Source organism: Camelus ferus, chromosome 2 (assembly GCF_009834535.1).
Source record: "Camelus ferus isolate YT-003-E chromosome 2, BCGSAC_Cfer_1.0, whole genome shotgun sequence".
Lineage (NCBI taxonomy): Eukaryota > Metazoa > Chordata > Mammalia > Artiodactyla > Camelidae > Camelus > Camelus ferus.
In genome coordinates this window covers 76,711,509-76,736,394 of record NC_045697.1, presented here as the reverse complement: position 1 = coordinate 76,736,394, position 24,886 = coordinate 76,711,509, and the positions used below count along the sequence as shown (strand labels likewise).

The following is a 24,886-nucleotide window of genomic DNA, read 5'->3' as shown; positions in this document are numbered from 1 at the left end:
TAGTCAATTTTTAAGCTTTCTAGTGTTTAAGCTATAAAACAAATAGAAAGAAATTATAAACACATAAATTTCATGATGACAACGTCTGGAATTAGAACTCCTGGATTAAGTTTCTGGCTCTCTCAGTGCCCTATTGAATATTTTTGACAAAACATGAAATTTTCTCACTATAATGTAATCATATAACACTCATCATTACTGAGTATACAATAAAAATGACGATAACATCTTTAATTTATGGTCCCAAGTAGTTAGAAGCATTTCTTAGGAATTATTTATTTGTTCAATGTCCCTTTGGGGTAGGCCAGCATCTTTCCTTCCAAAAGGCAGTGAAGGGAGATAGAGTTCCTCCTGTAATGATGTTAAAACACTGGTCCTGGATGGTTACCTACTTCACAGAATGTGGGGAGGAATCGTGAAGTTATCTGGGTCTTCATGCTAAGGATAAAGCAGTTTTATCCTCTTGTATATCCAGTTTCTTAAGAACTCAAAATATTTGGGGGTGAAAATACATACATAGCTTATTCCTGGACTCTGTCTCCGTGTTTTTCTGGAGACAATTTTTTTTTTCCACACCCACTCGAACCATCTGTGTACCAGGCAAGTTTTCCGAGATGTAAAACCAAGTGAAATATGTCCACTCCATTTATTTAGAAAGGACTATGACAAATGATACTGGGAAAAATGGCATGGTTAATGAAAAAGCTCACTCCCTGCGTGAACAGCGAGGGCAGCCTGGCAGTTATGGCCACGCAGAGCCTAGACACACAGACAAGTTCTCAGCACCGATGCTTTTCAAGCTTACCCTCCAAAGACCACCTGCAGGGAGCAGAGTCGGTTCAGTGTCTCTGTGCGATCTGGAGGTAGCCCCTGTGAGGTGAGGTTCTCCACCACCATCAAACAGTAACATTTTTAAAGGTTTGTGCAAGTTTTGCATTCTACCCCAAGTTATGCCAATGTTTGCTTTATATAAAAAAAGGCTTCAAGTTATGTATCATCAATTAAAATGGACTCCAGGGAGGTGAGTATAGCTCAGTGGCAGGGCGCATGCTTACCATGCACAAGGTCCTGGGTTTAATCCCCAGGACCTCTATTGAAAAAAAAATGGACTCTTAAGGAAGAGGTACCATATTTATTATTGTGTTTAAACGCTCCCCAGGACACTGGCATATGCCCTTGTTCAAACATTACCCTAGTTTGAAAAAGCACAGAGTCTTAGGATATTGCCACCCAGGCCATGGGATTTTTGTTAGAATTTAGAAGAATTTGTCCAGCTGTCCTCTTTCTACTTTGCTGCATGTAAACTCCTGAAGTCTTTTTGGCTAGCTCACTAATGAATCTTTAGAATGTTTCTCTAAGCACCTAACTGGTAACATGTCCACAGTTAAGATGATTGAGGACTATAAAATCAGCTTCCTCAAACAGAGATTTTCTGTTTGAGAAAAAAGATCTATCTGAGATGAGCATTACCTACCCACTTCTCTCCTTAGGTCTCATTAACACTGGAAGCCAAACTAAATTCTTAAACTTCATGGGGTTTTTTGGATGTGTATGTGAGCATTCAGAAGGTATGATCAAACAGCAAGCTGGTCATGCTCAGATATGAGTACGAGAAGTGACTTATTTATACATGCAAATTGCAAAACTTTTGTAAGGCCTGCCATGTGTGCTGTTAAAAGGTTTTTACTTTTAAATGATTTTGTTAGATAATCCTGTTTCAAGTGACACTGATTTATCGCCACTAATCAAGATTCTGATCCCTCATAGACTTCTTGTTTGTATCTGTTTTTGTTCTTTGTTACATAAATATGAGGTTTATATATAAAATTCTGACTGTGTAATATAGGGCTAATGAGTCACAGATGGAAAGATGCTGGCACATCACCATCTAATAACATTTTAAACTCATATTCCATAGTAAAACAAAAGCAAATTGTACACATCTGTTTTCCAACTTGCAGCGTTTCTGAATTGGTGGAGAGTCAATGTTTAAGGCACTTTTGCTTGGGGAGAAGAAAAAGAGGGTACAGGTCACCTCAAAACTGTCCGGCCTCTTCATAGCCTTATCAGAAAGGATTTGGCAAAAGGGTTGAGATTCCCTCAGCTTTGCCTCCTGAGAAGTCCCAGCTCTAAAGAACAAGAGTCAAAGGCATTGTGGCTGAAGAGGTGCCTCCAACTACAAACATAATTTTCTTGGCTCTCTTAAAAAGAAAAATATATCCCTAATAAGGGGCAAAAAGGGAGAAAAATACACTAGAACTAATAAAATTTAAAGACAAGAAAATTTCTGGCTTTTTCTAAATATATCCTCAAAATTTGAGAGGGAAAGGGGGAAGGAAAGCGAGGAGGAGAAAACACAGGAGGGAAGCCTGCAGACACTCGAGGTCATGTATTGCTGTGGTTGCTATTTGTTTTTTTGTACGGTAAACGTATTCAGTTTGGGAAAAAAATGGGAAGAAAAGGCTCTGATAATCACACGTTGTTGGAAAAGAAAGAACACAGGCAAAATTTCTCTCTCTGACCCACGCGATTGATAATGCCTGTGGGGATGAGTTAGTACAAGCTGGGGAAGTACCATCTCTCCCCTTTTCTCCTCGGTGAGGAAATTCTAAACCACTTTTCTGCTTCAAGGGGGTGTGTGAACTGTCAAGTTCTTTCAGAAAAGTTATGTGACACAAGTGATTACTGCAGAGTATGACCATAAATCCCTCTGACATGGAATCCGCATGTTATAAGAGACAGGTTTCCATCTGCCACCTCTGCAGGAATTCCTGAAACAGGAAAGACCTGAGAATCATCACATGATTGGAGAGAGAAATTTTGATGTGTGGGTGGTAAAATTCTATTTTATGAGGCATACTGCATTTCTTCTGAGGAATACGTCTGATCTGACTGCAAAATTCTGTTCACTGTTGTCCAGAAAAAGATTTAACACATGTATTGTATGTCCTGAGTCGTAAACAGAATCTGAAGAGAGGGAAATTACAGTGTTGTGTTTATAACAGAGTCTGCGGTTATCTCCATTTTGTACTAACATTTTGTTTGTAAGAGTCCAGAAATCTTAAGGGTCTATGCATGGAGCCCGATGTACCTGAGTTCTCGGCCTGATCATTCCCTAAAAGGAATGCGTTTGGCTTGGGGGCTTCATGCGTCTGGTTTTGTTTAGGGTGTGTCAAACGAGGCAGGACTTAGAGCCGGGATGGGGTGGCATTAGGTACATGCTTGTTTTGTTTGTCCGCCAGTGGAATGTCTGTGTGACGTTTTGTGTCGTGTTGTTTTGGTGCTGTGCTGTGTCCATAGGGTCTGCCAGGCTTCCCCACAGTTGCTGCTCTGCACAGTAATCAGATCCTCACCGTCAAGGTTTGTGGTTGGCACCCATGCCCGCTCGGTCCGAGCCCGCAATCAGCATAAGAGTGAGCAAGAATAGCCAAATTGGCTTGCAGAGTCCAGTCACTCCCTTTCCTCACGCAGAACATCAGGCTATTGGGCACTTAGGACCTTAGCTACATGGATGAGGTCAAATGCATATTAAGAAGAAGAATCCTGAGCATATTAAGAGAGGAGGATGTTGAAGTCAAGCAGGAGCAATGAGGTACGGCGGGCAAGCTCTCTAGGACTGTGCCACGCCGTGGTGGCTTAATTGGCATGCATGGTAGTGCTCTGTGATATTTTTCAGTCGATTAAGTAATCCTAAGTACTCTGGAATTCAGCATCAATAAAATGGCCATGGCGTTCGTGCCCTATTATGCTGGTTGACGAGCTGATGGAAATTGAACTGGCGCTTTGTCTCTGGACTTTCTGCTCAGAGTGCAGGAGGCGGGTGATGCAAGGTTACCTGCTTCTTTAATACATGGCACTAAAAAGGCCCAACACCCACAGCAAAAAAGATTCATTTCTAACTAAAAATCTGGTTCCACCTTCCCGTTTCAAGGTTTGTATTCCTTTCAAGAAGAGCCAGAGGGTCTGATGTCAGACACAAGTGCCAGTTCTGTTTTGTTTGATGGTTATTACAAGTCTAATGTGTATCTTTATTTCTTTCTTGGGGCCTTCTGATGCCTATTCTTCAACTCTCTCATCTCTGAACTCCAACCTTTGACCTCACCTGACTGATCAGATGGTGTTTCCTAAAATCAATCATGGGTTTCTCTCTGCTGATCAGCAGCTCATTAAACGCCGCCTGATTAAGGTAGTGCTTATTCTTGCTCGAGTCTGATTTCTCCTTTGCATTCAATTTTTACTCTGTATACTGTTGCTTTGCCGTTTACCTCTCATGGGGAGGGATGGGGTGTGGGCAGTGGGCATTTATCTTAAAATATCCTAGAGCAAAATTATGTCTAATGAGCTGCAACTGTTTGAAATATATATGAAAATATCAAAATCAATAGGTAGAGAAAGCCTATCTAATTTTTTCTTAAACAAACCAAAAACAAAAAAAAAGCTTTAAAGTTATATCCAGTGATAGATTCAGTCTCTAAGCTCTCTAGCTTCGGTAATTTATAAATTATTACGCAGCATGACAAGAGCCTTGTATGCTTAATTTTATAGGTTATGAAAAAGTAAATATTTGTCCGACTATAAATGCAGCCACTTTACTAAGCAAGATGAATATAACTGATGCAGCATTGTCATGGATAAAGTTATGCAAAAGTTTTCTACCAGCTCTGAGTGTGATGATAACACACACACTGTTTCCAAGAGCTGGTTTCTGAGCGGCTTTGATTTTAACAGCGTCTGCCCCGCTCACCAGCATGAATATTTATTTGCTCCCCGCTGGCAAGCAAATTGCCTACAGCCTTTACGTTTCTGGTTGTTCTGGTTCTTTTCATCGTGTAAATGTGGATTAGATAATACAGTTTAAAGTGCTGGAAAGAAGACCTGGGTCTTTACCTTTCATGGTTATTGTTGGTCTGTCCCCTCCTCCACTGTAGGGCGACCAAGGACAGGCGGGGCCCCCAGGCCCTCCAGGCCCTCCAGGCCCTAGAGGGCCTCCTGGGGACACAGGGAAGGACGGCCCCCGCGGAATGCCAGGAGTGCCTGTGAGTTGCTTTTTGAATCAGTTGTTCTCATGGGTTTTGTTTCATTTTAAGTGCTGAGAATTGGGATGGAGTTGGGGGGAGAAAGTCCCCAAGCACAGAGGGCACTGCCAGAAGGATTCTGCTTTACCACCCACCCCACGGGGCACCCACGCCAACCACAAAGAGAGGCCTGGAGACAGCAACTGACCTTGTTTCCAGGTCAGGATCAAGAAGTCTTCCACTGGAGGTGACTGGTCTCACTTGTGACCTGAGTACCATAGTGTACCTCAGTGCCTTTGGTGTAAAACTAGGTGGGAGACTGATAACATTTTCCAAAGGATCAATAACAGAGACAATATAGTCCCATGCAATTTATGGAAAGTAAAAGAGGTAAGTCTTTCTACTATGTAATCCCTTGTAAGTAACTTGACTCGCTAAATTGCTGATAAAACAGTAAAATTAATGGTTAAAACATCAATGGGTATGGTTTGAATATCATTTGTCCTTTATATGTGAAGTTTATTAATAGAAATGACTTAAAAGTGATCTCAGCGCTTAGATTCAAGTTACTTAGTTACTAAGATTGGCCAAGTGTCAATAATAGAGCAACAGAGGACACTAGATAAATGGTTTTGTTTGTTGGAGGCAACTCAGCAATTTAAAGAAATACATGGAAAATGTCAAAAATTTGTACACTTCAATTATGACTTTAGGACTTGAAATTCAGGTTTATTGCTGAATTAAATTATTTAATGTATTGCTTTAACTTAAATGATTTTCAGTAGTGTTTTTGTAATACAAAAGTAGTAGTGAAATTATTTATCTACAAAGTAGAAAAATTTGAAAATAAAGACAACTAGAAAAGAAAAAAAAATCAGCCATAGTCATTAATGTTTTGGTATATTTCATTTTATATTCCTATATTTATGTATTTTGAGTGATTCTTTTCTAAGTATATAGGGTACTTCAAAACTTTTCTGAGACAAAACTTTTTATAAGCCCCTTCCCCACCCACCCTTAAAGCTGCCGTAAATTCGTCATGTGAAATAAGGAATTGACTTTCCACATGATCTGCTGGTTGTTAGGACTGATTTCACTGGACTATCCAAGGTAGTGGGTTCATCCTAAAACTGCCTTCTAGGGTCTCACATTTTCTCAGGATGAGACCCCAAGAGACAGAGAAAGCTGTAGCTTCAAGGACACTTAAAGCTCTCCAGTTGATTGCTGGTTGCCAACAAAGATAGAATGAGTGTTTCTTCAAATAAGAATAGTTAAACCACTGTGATGGTACAAAATCAGTCAGATCCTTGGACATTGTATACCTCACAGGAAATTCAAGGCATAAATTACTTTTAAGAAACAAAGGTAAAAGGTATGACAAACTGTAACACATCCAAATATTATACCACCCTTCAAAGGAATAGAGTTTATTCATTTAAGTGAGAAATGACTCTAAAAAGGTTCGTGAATATTTTTTAATTCCACAGATATAATTTGAACTGGATTTATGGTCTTAGAGTTAATTTGTATGCACTATCACAACCACTAGAAAAAGATTCTATAAAAATAAACTGAGAAGTACTTATTTATAAAGTCCAGCAGCATCTGTATGTATTGGCATTACAAGCATAGTTTTTCCAAAAAATATCTGAAGCCAATGGCTACCATTATAATAAGATGACAGTGAAACATGATATGAATTCTGTATTAATCTGAGTGTTAGGAATTAGTATAGCAATATGGCATGGCAGAATTTTCTCTATCAATGTTAATAAAACATGTTACTTCAACCATTGTTAATCCAGGAGGATCAAAGTTCAAGATCAATCTCTGCTCATTTTATTATTTAATTCCTGCACTAAGAGCAATTATCTCTCTCTCCTGTAATGTGGTAGTTCTGATTTCTCATAAAAAGAACATGTCATCATCTTTATGTCATCATAAACAGAACATAATAATGAAATGTTACTGTAATTATCATTATTAATTTTCTAGGACCATTTGTTGATTTCCAATATACTATCTCCTACTAGCTTTATTTAAAATAGCTTCTTAGCATAATTCTTAAATCTCTACTGTAATCTGAACTCATTTTGTTAAATCCTAAAATTTTATAAAATGCATTTGGAGAAAGAACATCAGCTCGCTCTAATTTTCATTGCGTTTGCATTCCTCTAGTTAGCCTGAAAAGTATATATTTGACGTTCATGAACCCAAGTGGATATTTTGAAAAAGGAAAAAAAAAGATTGAAATTGGTTTTTACTGTTTACAGCACTAATAAAATTATCACTATTCTTTTTTAAGGGTGAACCAGGGAAACCAGGAGAACAAGGCTTGATGGCAAGTATTTCAATTTATCTTGTTCTACACTGAAATGAATAGAAAGACAAGTTACTCAAAACTGTGGTCAAGATTTTGTGTAATAAATGTGTCTGTCGTGTGACCTATGACAAAAAGAATGAGAATTAGTTAAAGTTTAAAAATGATAGGGCCTGTCCATCATATGGTAAGGATCACATGACAATGCATCTGCAGAACTGATACAGGAAGGAAACAGAAAGAGGTTCCAGGTGGAGTGAGTAACAGAGAGACTCTGAGGAAGACTCTGCTACAAATTCAGGGATAAGCCTATTAGCTTAAACAAAAATGAGTTTTCAAAGGATCCAGGAGTGACTACCTGTGCATTAGTACAGCACATCTTCTTTTTCTTTTGCTGAAGGTCTACAGCCAGAGAGAAACAGTTGTGCCTTCTTGATCCCTGTCATTACAAAAAATCATCAAGTGAGTCCTCTTGGGCTTTCCCGTAGACCTGCAGGTCCCAGCTCCTCAGGATTGTGTGTCCTTTGCCAGTGAAAGAGAAGTTGGGGCAGCTGACTGAGCCCCAAAGAGTAGAATTCCTTCCACCAACTTCTCCCTGTCTCTTCCCCTCTGTCTCTGGGGCCACCTTTCTTCATGCCATAAACAATATTGGGGAACACAGAGTGATCCTATCTAATAACCCGAATTCCAGAGGACAGCTATATCTCACACTCTGTCTGGATGCAGTGATCACAACTGGCTTGATCACATCCATTCCACACGATGCGTGGCATGCAGCCTGCAGGTGTTCAGGATATAAAATTTATTTTTAAAAAATAGTTAGCTAGTCCTAGTGAAATGAATGCACAGGAACACGCTAGTCAGTCAGGAATTAAAACAAATGTGTGTTTGGGTTAAATGTCAAAGGTTTCTCCCCGCACAGGATGCCTTCAACAGCCCTCCTGGGGAGACACTCAGCAGGCTGCAGTCTTAGCTGTAGGGTAGCTCCCCTCGAAACGTCACTGGTGGAATGAAAGCATCCTGGGACCCAACCTGACCTACCGCTTGGAAGTTCTCTGTTCCTGACCTGTAGTATCAAGATAGATATTTGACAGAGATAATCAGGGGTGCTATAATGGATTCTCTTTTAAAAGAATAAAATGAAAGAAAAAGAATAACAGAAGGACCATATGTGAAAATTAAATCCGTCATCCGTGGTAACTTCACATACAAGTACAGCATTAGCTCTCAGGGTTATAGGATCATAGTGGGTGGAGGATTTTGGGAGAACGACAATATAAATTTTGAAATTGCTTTAAGCATTTGAATGCACCTGTAGTTTCTATCGTGGATAATGGTCAAACCATATTCCTCCCATACTTCCTTACACTGAAGGCTACTTGGGATTCTCAGGAGCCCTCGTTCGTTCCCAGGCATGCAGAGGTCCACCTAGTCCTAAATGAATTATCTTATTATCTTAGTTTGCTCCAATTTCCCATTTCATATAGCAACTTTTCAGGTAAAGATGATCCTGGATATTTTTTCTCTAAACTTTTTCTTCTCCCTTTAAACTAGTCAGATTTAGTTCATACTCTCATTTCAAAAAATGCAGCTAAGAAACTCAATTGAAATCACAAATGTTCAAAGGCTATGTAATGTAATGATCTTCTAAAGTGCACTCTACTGTTTTTAATTATATAAAAAATTCTTTTTTAAAAGAAAATTTGTAACGTATATAAAGAAAAGTAGACAAATCATAAGTATACGTCTTAGTGAATTTTCACAGTGAGCATAACTGTAACCACAAACCAGATCAAGAAATAGAAAGTTATCATATCCTAGGAAACCCCCTTTATCCCACCCTCCGTCACTACCCCCTCTTCTGCCTTTGCCAATGTAGATTAATTTTGCGTGCATTTGAATTTTATATTAATAGAATCATACATGTAACTTTTGTGTCTGGCTTCTTTCGTTTAACATTATATTTGTGAGATCATCCACCTCTGTTTTAATAGCCTTCACAGCTGGTTAAAAAAAAATTAAGAGGAAGAACCTTACTTCCTTGACTACCCTGTTAAAACTACATCACTCAAATAGCAGTAAATGAATGAATAGTCTGTCTGACCTTGGGCAAGTCACTTAACCTCTCAATTTCTCATCTGTAAAGAAAGGATAGTAATACCCTCTCTGCCTCCCTTATACGGCCGCCAAAGACAAATGCAATAAATTAGGAGAAAGCACTTTAAAATATATAATGAAGAACTACATGAGTATGTTATTATTATCATCACTCAATTATTCCCTCTAGAATAAATTACAGGTGAGCACAGATTTATATAACAGATGTATTCCTGTAAAGTTCTATATGAATCAGATTTTCATAAATCAACATATCTTAAATGTGCTGGGGAATTTTGCTATTAAAGCAGTCCTATTCAGAGTCTTTTTGTAAAGCAATGTAATCCCCTAATTTCTCTTTCCAGCAAAACTGAGTTTTTATATATTATATTTGCTTAAAGTGAAATATTTCTATTATTTTAAAAAGTATCATTTTAAAAATATCACTATGTTTGTTAACTTAAATAGCACCTGTATATTTTAACCCATCTCAGAGACAGGAAGATACTGCAAATATAGTCACAGCTGTTAGGAGGAGAAAATTTTTCTTAGAAATTTTCTTTTTTCTTTCAAATATTACGTGTGTGTTTGTGTGTCTGTGGGGGTGTGTGTTTTGGCTCTAAGTCTGGTAGAAAGAAAAGTACATTGTATCAGTAATCCTGGCCTCAGAACAATTTAGGAGTTTGTGACTATACTCTGTGATCCTTTTTACTGATCTATAAAATATAGGCAGTAATTCCTCTTCTACCTATCTCACCTGCAATATGATGAGAAGCAAGTGAAATAATAAAAATATGAAAATGCTTTGTGGAACGAAGGCTTCCATAAATGAGAACTATCGCTGTTAAGACAGAAACACCAGATGGCGTAACCTGGTGTGCTGAAAGACCTCTATAAGGGCCGGCAGCAGTGTGATAATATCTGTCAATTAAATTAGAGTGTGTCAAATACTGCGACTGGTAGTGCAGCTTATTCCTTTTGTCCTGTTTGTTGCCATCGTTTTGGCTTTCTGTATATCACATCATCTTACATTATCAGCTTTTCATATCGCACCTCTGTTCATCCACCAATTCGAACAAGGGAAGAAAAATAATAAGCATCACTGCTCTCATCTTTTCCATGATGTACAAAACCCATTACATTTATTGGTTTGTGTTGTGGAGGAGTGTTTGCTTACTTGAGGATCTTGAGAGGCACTGGAGAATGCTTTAAAATTTAAATTGTCTCTAATGATGGAAAAAACTAGGAATGATCTAAAATTAGCTCTGACAAAACTGTTTATGAGTGTGTCCGGTGGGGAATTAGTTTTCATAATCCAGGCTGTGTATTTTATACTGCAAAAATAGTCATCTGAAGATTAGCAGCATCCCTGATAGAATGAAAAAGAGGTCCTGCCTCTCAAGCAGTTTCACATTTATTTAATCCTGCTGTGCCTCTATTCCGTAAACAAGACCTTCAGGTTTTCTGAGAAGTTCTGGAGGAGATTTTAAAAGGCAGAATCTTGAGCTAAAATAAACTGGACTCCATCTAAATCAGGAGAGAATTGCTCTGGCTTATAAAAGTTGACTCAAAAGTCAAACCAAGAACTAACCCACAACTGGAACTGCTAAAGTTCTGAACCCTAGCAGGAATGATCTTTATTTTTCAGCTCTTCAGAAATTTTAATAGTTGTTAAAATAGTATTTTTTTTATCCCTACCTCCACTTTTGTGATAATGATGCTGCTAAAGCTGTTAATAGTTGTTAAAATAGTATTTTTGAAAGTGTCTTTCCTTTTCATGTTCTTACTGTTTCTTTCTTTGACAAATTAGTAGAAATTCCCCAAAGCATAAAACATAGATGATATATATTCAACATACCAACTAATCCAACTTTCCTGGAAATTATTTTTTCACCCAAAGTGTCTATAACCAAGATTTCATAGACCGTATCACTTTCCCTACTCTGAAACCCTTCCTTCCTCTCCCTCCCCCCAAATATATGCAAACTCCATAGCAAATCCATACGTCTCTTTCTGAATTATGAGTACTTAAATTGTCACTCATTGGGCCCTGGTGGTGTCTGAGAGTTCAAAACTCAGAAAAATGCTTCTGTTATTGCTCCTTAAAGTGAAATTTGGATTGTGTCCAAAGAGGTTATAGATGTTTTTTAGTTTGTTTTGATTTTGCCTGCAAACACATTGAATACATTTGGGTCAAGTGAATATAATGTATTTTATGTTAGCTAATAACATAAGCATAAATAGTTGCTTCTGCTTCATTTAAGATAAAATTGAATTAACCAATATATGAAGATTTACTTTATCATATTTAGTTATAATGCATTGCTAGCCCAGAGATTTGATAAAACTAATGATTTTACTTAACTGTGCTTTGCTCTGCCAGCCATATTAATCAGCAGGATGGCAGACATCAGAGACAACAGCAGGCTTCCCTTTGTGACTTTAATCTGGCGGAGAAAACAAAACTTCAAATCACAAATAACCAAAACAGCCCAAATTATCTTAGGATATTTCGTTATTAGACTAGATTTTAACAATGAAATCTTGTTTGTTAAAACTACGTTAACTGAGTTGTGCGCGCTGCCCGCTGGGACGCCCTGGCAAGCGTTCTGGTGCTGCATTATCCTCACTTAGTCTGGTTGTCCATGAAGCACATGTAACGGCCGCATCAACGGAGCCCTTCAGATCTGCTTGTGCTTTTGTCTAGAGCCTCCAATACTTGGTTTTCCAAGTGGAGAATAACGCCTCCCCTTCTGCTGCTCTCCCACTGCCCCGTCCCGTTGCTCAGCTCTGGTGGATTCCTGTGTGCACGTGAACTTCTGTAGTGGTGTCTCAAGGTCGCGTTAGTATGGGGACAGAGAGGAGCACTTGACTTTCCTTTAAAGTTGATTTAGTCTTTCAGAAATAAAAAGCTGACTTGTGGGGAGCATTGTCAGGACCAATTTAAGAACACAGTCAAGTAACACAAATATGAAAAGAGAGTCTAAAAGGCTGAATAGATGACTGTCTGTAGTCTTCCCTAACTCATTTTGTTTTTCTTACCAACTTCCAGGCTGTGGATAAGCTCTATTTTTAATATTTTTCACTGGTTTCAGTCAAAGGTCTAATAAGCTATATCATATTAGACATATTAATATATCTAGGCCTTAGATTCCTCATGTATAAAAGTGGTGAGACTAAATGACACCTGAGCCCTGTCCAGCTCTAAAGTCTTGTTATCCAACTATATTTTCATTATAAAAGCATAGACATATATTAGATAGTCATTTGTCCATGTTATATATGTACACCACTATATTCTATAAATAATTAGATGCAATGAATACAGTCATAATTAAGTTTTAATGCAAGAAAGACTTAAAAATTGTCTCTTTCAAATCTATAACCAATGTCTCTAATTATTATTTCTTTTAACAGAATCCAACTTACTGTAGCTAAACTAATGCAAAATATGTCACTTATGTATAAGAATATTAATGAAATTGTAATTAATCTCTTTTACCAAATTCTCGTATCTTTTCACTAGATTAAGAAGAAACTTTTCAAAATAAAGCTGGGTCTGTGTTAGTCCTTATACCTGCAGATTAAGGGCAAATGTACAAATTTCAGGGCAAGAGTACAAATGGAAATCTTTATACAGTAAGTCTAAATATTCAAAAGGCATAAACCAAATGAATTAAATGGTACGTAAAATACATTCTTTCCTCTAACCTTGAGGATATGTCCTCACAAGGATAACCATGAGACATGTCCTCATAATGACTCAGAAAGTTCAAATGCAGAATGGTTGCACTCCTTGGAGATCCAGACCAGAGTGTGGCTCTGTGAAGAGAGCCTTAAACCAGCCCAGCTTCTGGCTGTGGCCTGCTCCGTTGGTCCCTCACACCTCCCTCCAACCCACATCTCTGTGAGACTCGAGCTCTCATGTAGACGTTTGGGATGCTCACAGGATCCAACTCCATCCACACGCTTCAAAATGCCCACCTCTTTGCCCCATCTTCCAGTTTATTGTCCTGCACACCTGCAGTGCGGTTCTCCTTCAGAAGAACAAACCTGGGAAAAAGGCAACTCACAGTCTTTGAAGTGAGTTCCGGTCACTGGGGTAATGCATTCCAGGGTCCTTCATGCCCAAAGCACAGTCTCAGGTGGGGGTGGGCTCCCACAGGAGGAGGAATGCAGCCAAGGAAGAGTGCCCAAAAGCATGGGCCCCAAAGCAAGAGCCCTCTTGTCAGGGCTAAGGACAGTACTGGGCCATGTGTCTACAGGGACTCAAAAAAATAGACTTCTATTTTGATCACATCCTTGGAAAAAGCTTCACATACACTCATTCACAGATATGCAGACTCTTCCAAGCTAAGATAGAAGCTGTCTTCTCCTCTCCTCCGCAGCATTTATCACATCATATATTGTGTTTGGTTCTTAGTGTATTCAGTAAACTGAATAACTGAATGACACGAATCAATAAATCAATACATCAGGTACTAATGCAAGGAAATCCGGTTTATATTTTCTCTCATCCAGTATCATTGCACACCAGGAGTAGGATTAGGCAGGATAAATCCAATTACAGAACTCCCTTTTCTTCTGCATCTTTGTATAGTCATTCACGTATTATAGATTATTTAAAGTATAAGTGTTATGAATATATACGGTGTAACTAAGAGACTGATTTTCATGGGGACAGTGGAAAAGTAACTGTGTCAATTTTTAGTCACACTCTGTGGCTATTTCTACAGTAAAGTGTAAAAGATTTAGAAAAAATCTTAGGAATCATCTAGTTAGTCACTTCACAGATAAAGAAACAGCATCAAAGTGAATAAATAACTTGGTCAAGCTCACAAAGTAGTCAGTGGCAGAATGGGGTCCAGTTCACCTGCCTGTAGCCTTATGCATTCTTCAGACTAGAGCTCTACATCTACACTTTTCAGTATAGTAGCCATTAGCCCCACATGGCCATTCAAACTGAAATTAAATAAAATTAAACAAAATCTAAAATCTAGTTCCTAGCAATCGCACTAGCCACATTTCAAGTGCTCAATAAACCACATGTGGTTAGTGGCTACCATACTGGATTGAGTAATACAGACCATTTCCATTATTCCAGAAAGTTCTGTTGGTGCTGGTCTAGATAGAAAACAGATCTAAATAGTAAATAAGTGTATGTTATGGTCCTAAATTTCAGTCTTCCTTCTACCTGTTGTGGGATATTTACATTTTAGTAGCTAATGTTTCTTAGCATTACTGATTTAAAATAGGAAAAGCACTTACACTTTCTTCAATAGAAATATGTTTTACTGAGCATCATGTAGGGTGATAGACCTTTGCAAACCACAAATTTATTTCCTTTATGGCGCGCTAGGGGAAGCATGCTTAATCACAGAGGGCAGAGAAAGCCTGTTAATTTTTCTTACTTTCCGGATCATTTCCATTTTGGATGCAGCAGTGAGAAACAATTTATTAAATATTTAGAAGGGATGGAGTGAGCTAATTTCAGCCCTGGATATCTGGTGAGAGGTGACAGAGTATCTGTTTGGGGACCTAATCGGAACATAGATTCTCAAATACCTAGATCTGTCTTTAATCTGCTGGTGGTAGTTAATGTCCAAAATTTAGTCTGGGGTCCTGGTTTTGTCAAGTGGTAAGAAAAATGAATAGCTTCTTTAATTTCCTGAATGTTAAGAGACCTCTCTTAAAGAGGTCAGAGCATGATTTTGAGAAATACCAACAAATAAATCATCTGGGTTTAATATTTTCCCCGAAAGTCAGCACATGAGATAAAAAAGTCAAAAAGAATTTATTCTTTTAAAAAAAAATTACTGCATTTAAAACTTCTTTCATCAAGTATTCGTGAATTAACATAATAATGTGTCATCTAACTGACAATCTCTAAAGGAGACCTGTTTTAGAGGAACTTCTTCAAATAATAGAAATTATGGAGTGATCTTATTGAAACAACAAGAACAACAAAAAAAATCCCAAATACTTAAACAGAAATAACCATCTCAAAAGTAGGAACTCCTTCCAGTGATGAGAAGTATGACAGTTTGAGTGGCAAAACAATGGAGGAAATTCAGAAAGAATTGAGTAATTTTCATATTCAATAATTCATTGTTTTAATGTAGTCATAATTATTTATTTGCTAGGCACTGACCTAGGTGCTGAGGATGTAAAATATATGGCTTGAAGAATCTGCTGCCTAGTCAAGCAGATTTTATAAATATGCAAATATATTAAAATACAGCCAGTTAAAAATGTGCTTGAGAAACATGGAGGACAAAAACAAGCCCTGTCTGGGTGCAGTGGAGAAGGTTCACAAAGGAAGTGAGTTATGGCCACTGAGCCTCGAAGAATGATTAAGACCTTTACATGGAGATTAATTTGAGACTGGTTGGGAAAATACAGATGCTTCAGGGTGACTGAAGACAGAGTTCATAGAAGACTCGAAACCAGAGATGAGGCTCTCCCATCTCAGCACGATCCCACTCTTTTCTTGTTTATGCTGTGTTCCTTCATACCCCGTTCAACTAAATCATGGGCTTTTACACTGAAAACATGTCAGCACACTCTCTTATATTCTAAACATTTCCCAATAGTTGCTAGTTTAGCATTTCCACACACTTAAGCTATGAAATCTGAATCTTGTAAAACATTGTTGAATTATACTCCAGACATACATATAATAGGGGCTAGAGTTTATATTTCTTGACCTTCCCTCATCAAACATCCAAGGAGAACATGGAATTTTATATAAGTACATCTTAAATGAATCTTTCTTAAGTAAGACAAATTTCCAGTCTTTATTTCAAATTTCCTCTTACTCTTTATAAACCAAGTTTATGTATTTTCTGATCTTGTGACAAGGTTAATAGCTTTCAAAAAGTTGTAATTAAAGTCTGTTGCACCAAACCCTTGAGAAAGTCTGATACTCACATTTTATGACTCCAATAAGTTAGATTACATGTGTTATCATTTTTCCCCATAGAAACAGACTTTTAAAAGTATTTTCTTCATTTTGCCTAGCTTTTATTAAATCATGGAAAAATTCTTAACTCAGAAAGGAAATAATTTTAAATGGCTTAATAGATTGGGGCTTTTATTTTCACCTTCACAGATGGGCCACCTCTTTTTCGTTCCCTGTGTTTTTTATTACAGAAGCTGGTTGTATATTCTTGTATGCAGAAGTGACCAGCAGCTTTCACAGCTTCAAATTTTACTGTTAGCCATCAGGGACAGAACAGGAACTATGTCCGCCCCCTGCTCACACGAGCATCATTTCCTAATAGCAGGCAAACCAGAACTTGCCTTAAAACACCTCCCAAGAGGCACCCTAAAGCACATCATTTAGAAACTCTGCATCCTGTTTAAGTAATTAATACCTCAATCAAATTTGTGCTAACATCAGTAGTGTCAGAAAAATTCATTATTTTTTCCCATTCCATGATCTATCAAGCAAAAGACTTTTTTTTTAATTAAAAAATGTTATTTTTACAAACTGGGAAGTGTAGCCAATGCATAATGGTTATAGCAACATCCATTTCCTAACTGCCTGCTTTGAAGATTAACATGGATTGATAATTCGACCTACTTTTTTCATAATGGCTTTCTGAACTGCATTAGAAACCTTAGACCTACATCCACATCTACAACACGCTCCGTGTTAATGAGACCATGTAACTAAGATGATTTCTGTTTTGCTGTTTTAATACAGAAGTCCTGAACTGAATTCCTCCACTGGCTCTTGTACTGAGAGATAATCTCGAGGCCTTTAGGATAGGACAGTAGCTCTAGGATGACTCAAGTGAATGCTCATGAAAAATCTTGTCATTCCTATCTTGAGACACCACTGTCTAAGGTTTGAGGAAAATCTTGATTTACTCTATGTGTTCATTATTCATTCCTATAATTTTTATCATACTCAAAGTCAGCACCATTGTGCCTACAAGCACCTACGAGGCCATTCTACTATCGCCCTTCCCTCTCCACATGCCCATCTTCTAATATCTACCTGTTGCGTCCTCTGTGCTCTTTGAACACACTCAGCATGTGCCTGCCTCTTGGCCTTCGCACTTGCTGTTCCCTTGCCTGGAGCATTCTTCCCCCTTCTATATGTCCGGCTCTCTGCCTGACCTCTTTCAGAGCTCTATCCAGGAGTCACTTTTATCCTAAAGCCCTCAGTGAGCCCCTAATTTAAAATATCGCCACATCTACTCCCAGTCCCTACCCCCATGTGCCACCTGACACAACTTTATATTTTACTTGTTTATTTTATTTTTTCACTGTCTTTCCCCATTCACTAGAATAGGATGTCCAGGAGGGCATGCTTTTTATTTATTTTGTTCACTACTGTATCCCCAGTGCCTAAAACATTGCCTGAAATTCAATGGGCATTCAATAAACTAAGTGGGTGAATTCATAAACGACCCCAAAAGGATTCACTGAGCAATTACTCTATGCCAGCTCCAGTACATGAGAAAAGATGTTTAGGGTACAGAAAGAAGTAACCCGACAATCACAAAACTGTTGGTAAATTCTGGGAAAGAAGTGCTGTCATAGGGGTGCTTTGGAGAACAAAAGAGGGGGACCTAACCCCAGGGGCAGGGGCACTGAGCTCTGAGTTATGGAGTGGGTGGAGGAGGGAGGACTAGACAGGAAAAGCCTACTAAAGGGACAGACTGTCAGAGGGGCAGAGGGGCAGAGGTGTCTTATGCGGCGAACCATAACTACTGCAAGAGCTCGGGCTTTTCTCAGAAGCCATGGAAAGCTGTGGAAGGATTTTCCAGCCCAGGAAGGGTATGTCTTTTAGAGATTAGTCTTTTAGAAAGCTCTCTCAGGCAGCACTGTGCAGAAAGGACTTAAGAGGACTCAAAACACAGTGGCTTTTTAGCTGGGTGTCACATTAGCTTCCGTGAGAAAGAGAGTTTGAACAAGAGCACAGCAATGCAGCTGAACAAGAGGGCTGGACCAGAGACATATGCTGAGTAAGTACAGGATCTGGTGGACCCGGAGTAGGAGGCGTGAAGGAAGGATCGCTCTCAGGCCCGAGTAACACGCCTTTCATAAAGGCGATCACCAAATAGGAACTCTCATATTTCTTTAACTTACTTGCTTGTCATATTCTACACAATATTTTACATGATGTTTAGAAATGAAATCCAGCAGGGGCAGGGGAAGACAGGAAAGGAAATCAGTGCACTGTATGATTTCTTACTTGTTTCCAACTTTTAACTTTCTATAGCTCTCCATGGTCTTTTCTGAGAGATCATGAAATCTTAGGTGTAAAATTTTATCTGCAGATAAGGGATGTTACTACACACTTAGAATTTTTCAGTGGCTCATCTGGATTTTATCTTTTGAAGAAAGTTATTGCCATTATGCAAAAAACCTTTAATGAAAAAGTTAATACATTCTACATTTCCCAGGACCTATACTGAAATGAGTATATTTCATGGTTTAAATGGTAGTTTAACACTTATGGAGTTAAACTGAAAGAAATTTAGTTTAATATGGTGAGATTTTATATGTTACACAGTTCTCAGTCCTAAGACATATACAAAGAAATGATTACATAAAATAAAGGAGACCAGATTATTCTCATCTTAATTGGTTGTATACAAAGAATATGCAGATATAAAAGTGCCCGTCAAGAGAATACCTAAGAAAGAACAATTCATTGATTGATAAAAATGGACTAAAAAGATTGACTCTTTGGTTGGAAAAACTATTTGATTCAAACTTTTTAAGGCATGGGGATAACAATAACAGAATTATTTTAGAATATTAGAACACAAGAACAATTGGTTTTAATTTTAAGAATAATAAGAAACACTAGCTTGACTGGTGAATAATGAGTTTATGACATTCTTCATTCAAGTCACTATTCAGGCTGAGAATATAAGATTAAGATAAGATAGAATATAAGATTAAGATGAGAATACACGATTAAGATTAGATAAGTCAGTGAATGGTTCTGTGGCATTTGCCCATTATTTTATAAATTTGTATTTGTACTAGAAACTGAAAACTAATCAAATGTAGGTATCTTAACCAACTGGTAGTGACAATTCTAACCTTAAAATCAATTTTTGATCTGTGAAGCTTTCATTTGTAAGCTTAAATCTAATGACTGCAATGTCACAGATATATAATGGGATTATTAATCAGTGGATACTCAAAAAAAATACATTTAAGCAAAATATTGATTAGTAAAATAGCCCTTTGGGGAGAGAGAGAGTGAGTGAGTGAGTGTGTGTGTGTGTGTGTGTGTGTCTGTGCTTTAACTCGAATGTATGTCTGTGCCTTATGTTCAACATCACTTTTTTCCCAGTTCCTTCCTAGTAATGGCTGACACTGTCTTTGGCTTGCTACCATCTTTCCTGCCAGTGGGATCAAAGGAGCATATGCACATTTTTGGTAGCGGAGGCTATATCCTTGGCAACATAGTTATGAACAATATGTGTATTCACAATGCAAAATTAAAGTTATATCTTAAAATCTGCTTTTATTTTTGGAGTTTAGCAAAGAATGGCAATAGTTTTCTAACAGTGATAAATATAGTATATTAATTTTTTAATAGCCATCCCTTGACTTTTATTAAATATAGTGTTAAAATATGCAACTAATGTAATTTCACAGATTTCAGAGTTGTAAGTAGTCTTTCTAAATCTCTGACTTACTGTGATCATGCAACAAAGACCTAATTAAAAAATACCAGATGTTTGTCTCTAGTTAAAACATTTGATTTAAAATTTGCTCTTATTTTCATCTGAAATATTTCTTTCCAGGGTTATACATCAATATAATGAAATGTCCAGTTTTAGTGAACAATATTTTTTCAAGTGACAGTTAGGTTTATAATGGGAAGCAAACCTTTTTGAATTGAACATATACATTCTCAGTCTAAACACTGAATTAATGTACTTTTGGTTATATGGTTTCCTTTCTAACATCAACATTTTCAGAAGTGAAATACTCTGGAGACGCTTGGAAAAATGGAATCATAGACAATAATAAAACCCAAGTCTTTTCTTCACTCTCAGATCTCCTATCACTACAATTTCCAAATTCTGCCTTTGCTTAGCATTAACATTCACTTCCCAAACAATTTACCCAAGTAAGGAAATGATTAAACATGTTTATATGCTAAGGGGAAGGAATTAGCTGAGAGCAGAAGGTTCTGATGCAGATGCAGGGATAATTGGTTGAGATAGATCCCTGAGGGCGGAGGCAAAGATGAATTCCAGAGTGGACTGGATGCATTTGCCCTGTCTGGAAAGAGAGCATCTTCTTCCTCTGATGTAGTGAGGAGGTCCACATGGGTTTGAATCAATGAGAGACATGATGTCGGGGGAATTTATACCTGAAAGCCTCTGTTTTCTCTGCAAAATCTTAAACAGGGAGAATTTTAAATGGAAGGAGTGAGATAAGTGAAGAGAAAGTCAGACTACTCATATATTGGATCACAAGCTCATTAAGAAGGTGGTTGGTTGAGGAAATACAAAAGGAGTATATATAAGGGTGATATTGTGCAGTGTACTTTCAATAACCTAAATCTGACCATATGAGGAAATTATTAGTCTTCCTGTGAAGATTATGAAATAATTTATGAGGAACAGATTCTCAGAATGTTCCTAAATGTTGTGTATTTCTAATTTTTAAAAAATGTTGCATGACCAATTCTTCCTCTAATTATCACCCTAGTACTTTATTTTATGGCAGAGTCTAAATGTAAGGTGCTGATTATACTGAAATGTCACACATGGAAAATAAGTTAGCCATTAGTTAAGTGTAATGGAATAAAGAGTTTTTTACATGGGATGATGGGGAATCTATAACTTTGTTTAAATATACTAAAATTAAAAGTAGTTTTTAAAGAATTGGAAGAAAAGTGCTTAATGTTTTTATTTTAAAATAGACATCAATAGTCAGAACTATAGCTCTTTTTGTGTTCTTTTCCACTCTTCCAAAGTGTGCCTTGCTCTAAATAAAGCCAACAGAATCCCAACACTGACTTTGTGGTCAAAAACTGCTAAATCTCAGAACTGCCACATTTTCATTTTAAAAGTAAATATTCCCATTCATCTTCCTAAATATTATATTTCTTCTTCCCCTCCCTCTCTGGCCCCAGTGTCATAGTTTATGCAACAGCTGACAGCATCTTTTGTTCCCTTTTCTGGTGCACACTAGGTGTCACAAATGACCTTGGCACCCCCTAATTTGTAAACAAGTTTTTGTGCAAGTCAATTGGCCACGTTTCCTAAGAGGAAGAATAGAACAAAACATGTTTCTTTGTAATGCCATTCAATCATTTCCTTTGCAAATCTGCATACTGAAGTTTTGCAGATGCAGATGTCCTAGAACACGTCCATTTGCTGGGAACTGCATTGCATTTTAAGTGCTTCTGGCAGCAACATCTCCAGCCTTCTAAATGAGATTGATGTGATAGATTTGCAGGTATTTGAAGAAACAGATGCGCTGAAGCAGCAAAGATTCTTTCTCTTTTTAAAGGATAAATCAGAATCCTACTGCATATGCTTAATTTTCTTCAAAAGAGAATGAGACAACAGGTTTATACTGTACAGCACAGGGAACTATAGTCAATATCTTGTAGTAATCTATAATGAAAAAGAATATGAAAACAAAAAAAGAGAATAAGAGAAAAGATCCACTGTGTATTTCCAACCGAAAATCTTCATTTTCCTTGATGCACAAAACATAAGCAATATTTCAGCGTGGTAAAGAGAACCTTACAGAATAGGACAGTTTTAATTGATCATTTGAGTTTAAATGGTTATGGTATTATGGTAATTGAATTGGTTTTCTTTTTTTAGGGTCCTCTGGGGCCTCCAGGACAAAAGGTAGAGTATAAACAATACTGTGAAAGTAATTATACTCCCATCTCCTAATGGCTAACCTGAGAGGGGAATGGAATTAGCTACTGTAAGCCACGGGGAAGCAGTCTGGCTTGTGCATTCTGCTTTCTAAAAATACAATCATATAATGTGAATCATTAGATTTCTAATCAATTCCAGTATAGAAAGTCCAATAAATCCAGAGCACACTCTTTAAAATAAGCTGTCTGCTCAACTTGTAAGTTATGGAGTTTTTAATTCAAAGACTGGTAAAGCATCATGACAAAACTTAGAATGTGAAGGGTCATGCAACATCGCAAATTAAATGCATGGTCTTGCACAATATGTGATTGTCAAATGAGGATTAAACATAACAGAACAAAGGATATACTTGTGCTTGGTGGCTGTATTCAAGTGGCCCGCTAGTGTCTTCCTTCACTGAGGTAACCTGAAAAGTGGCTTCCTGATTATCATTTCAACATTATCCACTGCCATCAGAATTGACCATTGCATTCTGATGGACAGGGTCTAGCACGTCTAAAATTCCATCAGTCCTATAGTAGTGAATCTATCAATAGCAGGAAGATGGCCCTTTGCCAGCAAAATATCACTAAGTCCCCATTCCCCATCACACCTCCCACCCGACAAGGGGGACAAAAAAGGATATTTAACTTGCGGAAAACTAAAGAAAACAATTGTATTACAACAGGTGGAAAAGTGATTATTCTTTATCTTTGGAATCCATCAAAGATAGAGACTTTTTATCCCCCAAGCTTGGGCATGTGGCATCTGTTGAAACATAATCCTACAAACCAAGTAAGAGCCAATGCATTGTGAGACAACTTGTGTATAGGAACACGTTGTCCTTCGCAATAATGTCTCTATTAAGCATGGTGTGAAATTGTAAAGCTACCCTAATCCACATGCCACCAGGATAAAATTACTGCCTCAGGCTTCGGGAAGTCCTTTAATGACCCACTCAATATAATCACCGAGAAAGCACTAAGGAACTTGCCATCTGATTTTGCTTTGCATATAATGACTACATTTTAACAGATTTTATTTTGGGGAACAGTTTTAAATTTAGAATTACTATTTTAACTTTTTTCCCATTGTTATTAAAGAAATTTCATATCATACATCTATGAAGAAAATATCTGTTTTCTAGGGCTAAACCAAAAAGAAGCACATTCTATTTAAAAACGGTTTCCCCAGAACCTAAAATGGAACTGTATGGAGGGAAATGACATCACTATTTGAAAACATTCATTAATGTTTCTGTATCCAGTTGAATGTCAGATTTTCTCACGTAATAATTAGCTTTCTCATTCTCGGTTCAACCACATATGTCCAACTGTTCTAATCACCCTAGTGCATGTGTGCACACATCCAAGCAGGTGTGTGCGTGCACACACACACACACACTCTTAACATAATGTTTTATGTGTAGAAGTTGTGTTGTTCCTACTCAGTGTTTAAAATTTGTAGCATCCTTTTTAGTCTACTTTGGAAGATCTATTCACACTCATGTGGTTTAAATATACTCCCTGAGAGTCTGGGAGAAATGCTTCAAATACAACAAATTTGAGTTTACAACATGGGTTCCTTATTTAACTAATTATGTAACAAGCGGTTGTTATTTTAGTTACCTTTCATTTTATGGTATTTAAACCATAAGAGTTACTGCTACTGTTGGGCTTTTTCCAGATGAAACTAAGCCTATTTAATTCTTAAAAGCACCCAAATTTAGTGTCATGTGACCTTTTGATAGATACAGATCTCAATTTATGATATGTTTCTTTAAAATCATAGTAGGATTAAGTAGATATTTAGAAATATGTTTAAATTTAACTTCATGGTTTCTGGAAAAGCTTGATAAATCTGTTTGCTTACATTATTGTGTACTTGAACACAGCAGATAAGGTCTGAAAAACATAGCCTCCCAGACATGTTTTAGCAATTTAATGAAGTAAATTTATGGCTGATATAACTAACGCAATATAAATTTAGAATTGAAATATTTTGTGATTATGATATCAATTTAATATAATCATGTCTCCTTAGGGTTCTATTGGAGCACCTGGAATTCCAGGGATGAATGGGCAAAAGGTGAGTTCTATCAAAAATGCTATTTTTGATAATTTGGAGGGGATTAAAAATCAAAAAATTATTTTAGTCAGTGATGTTGGCAATAAGTTTATCTGCTTATAAAAATATTACATATACTTTTGAAATATAGGAAAATTATGGTGCAAATGATCAAATTAGTTTAACTTTTAAGCTAATGCATTAAATAGCAAGAAATTCTTAGACATTTCTCCATTTTATTTTGCTATGTATGAGATATAACTATCTTTCTCATAAATATATGTGGAGTATGGGAAATGCTGTATTTACTATCAACTATAATAAATAATATGTGTTCTAGTTTGTTCTTGCTATGGCTGAGTAATATGTATTATTTCTTTCATTAATGAAAGTTATTCCTACAGAAGGACTCTATTAGAATCTTGTGAGTTCAGAAGCAGGCTTTTTCCGTGTTAAGCAAAATTAGGAGTTAAATGGACTTGCTAAGCTCTGGTATTACACTTTCATTGTACTGTTTA

The 24,886-nt window shown here is 37.2% G+C and overlaps 1 protein-coding gene across 1 annotated transcript in view; it reads left to right on the top strand.

Annotated features, from left to right (window-relative positions):
* Nucleotides 1-24,886, top strand: part of COL25A1 (collagen type XXV alpha 1 chain) — a 418,027-nt gene that overhangs the window by 291,131 nt on the left and 102,010 nt on the right. Inside the window, 5 exon segments of the mRNA XM_032461611.1 lie at nucleotides 4,115-4,186; nucleotides 4,929-5,036; nucleotides 7,321-7,356; nucleotides 22,260-22,286; nucleotides 24,345-24,389. Coding sequence (XP_032317502.1) covers nucleotides 4,115-4,186; nucleotides 4,929-5,036; nucleotides 7,321-7,356; nucleotides 22,260-22,286; nucleotides 24,345-24,389 — 288 coding nt within the window.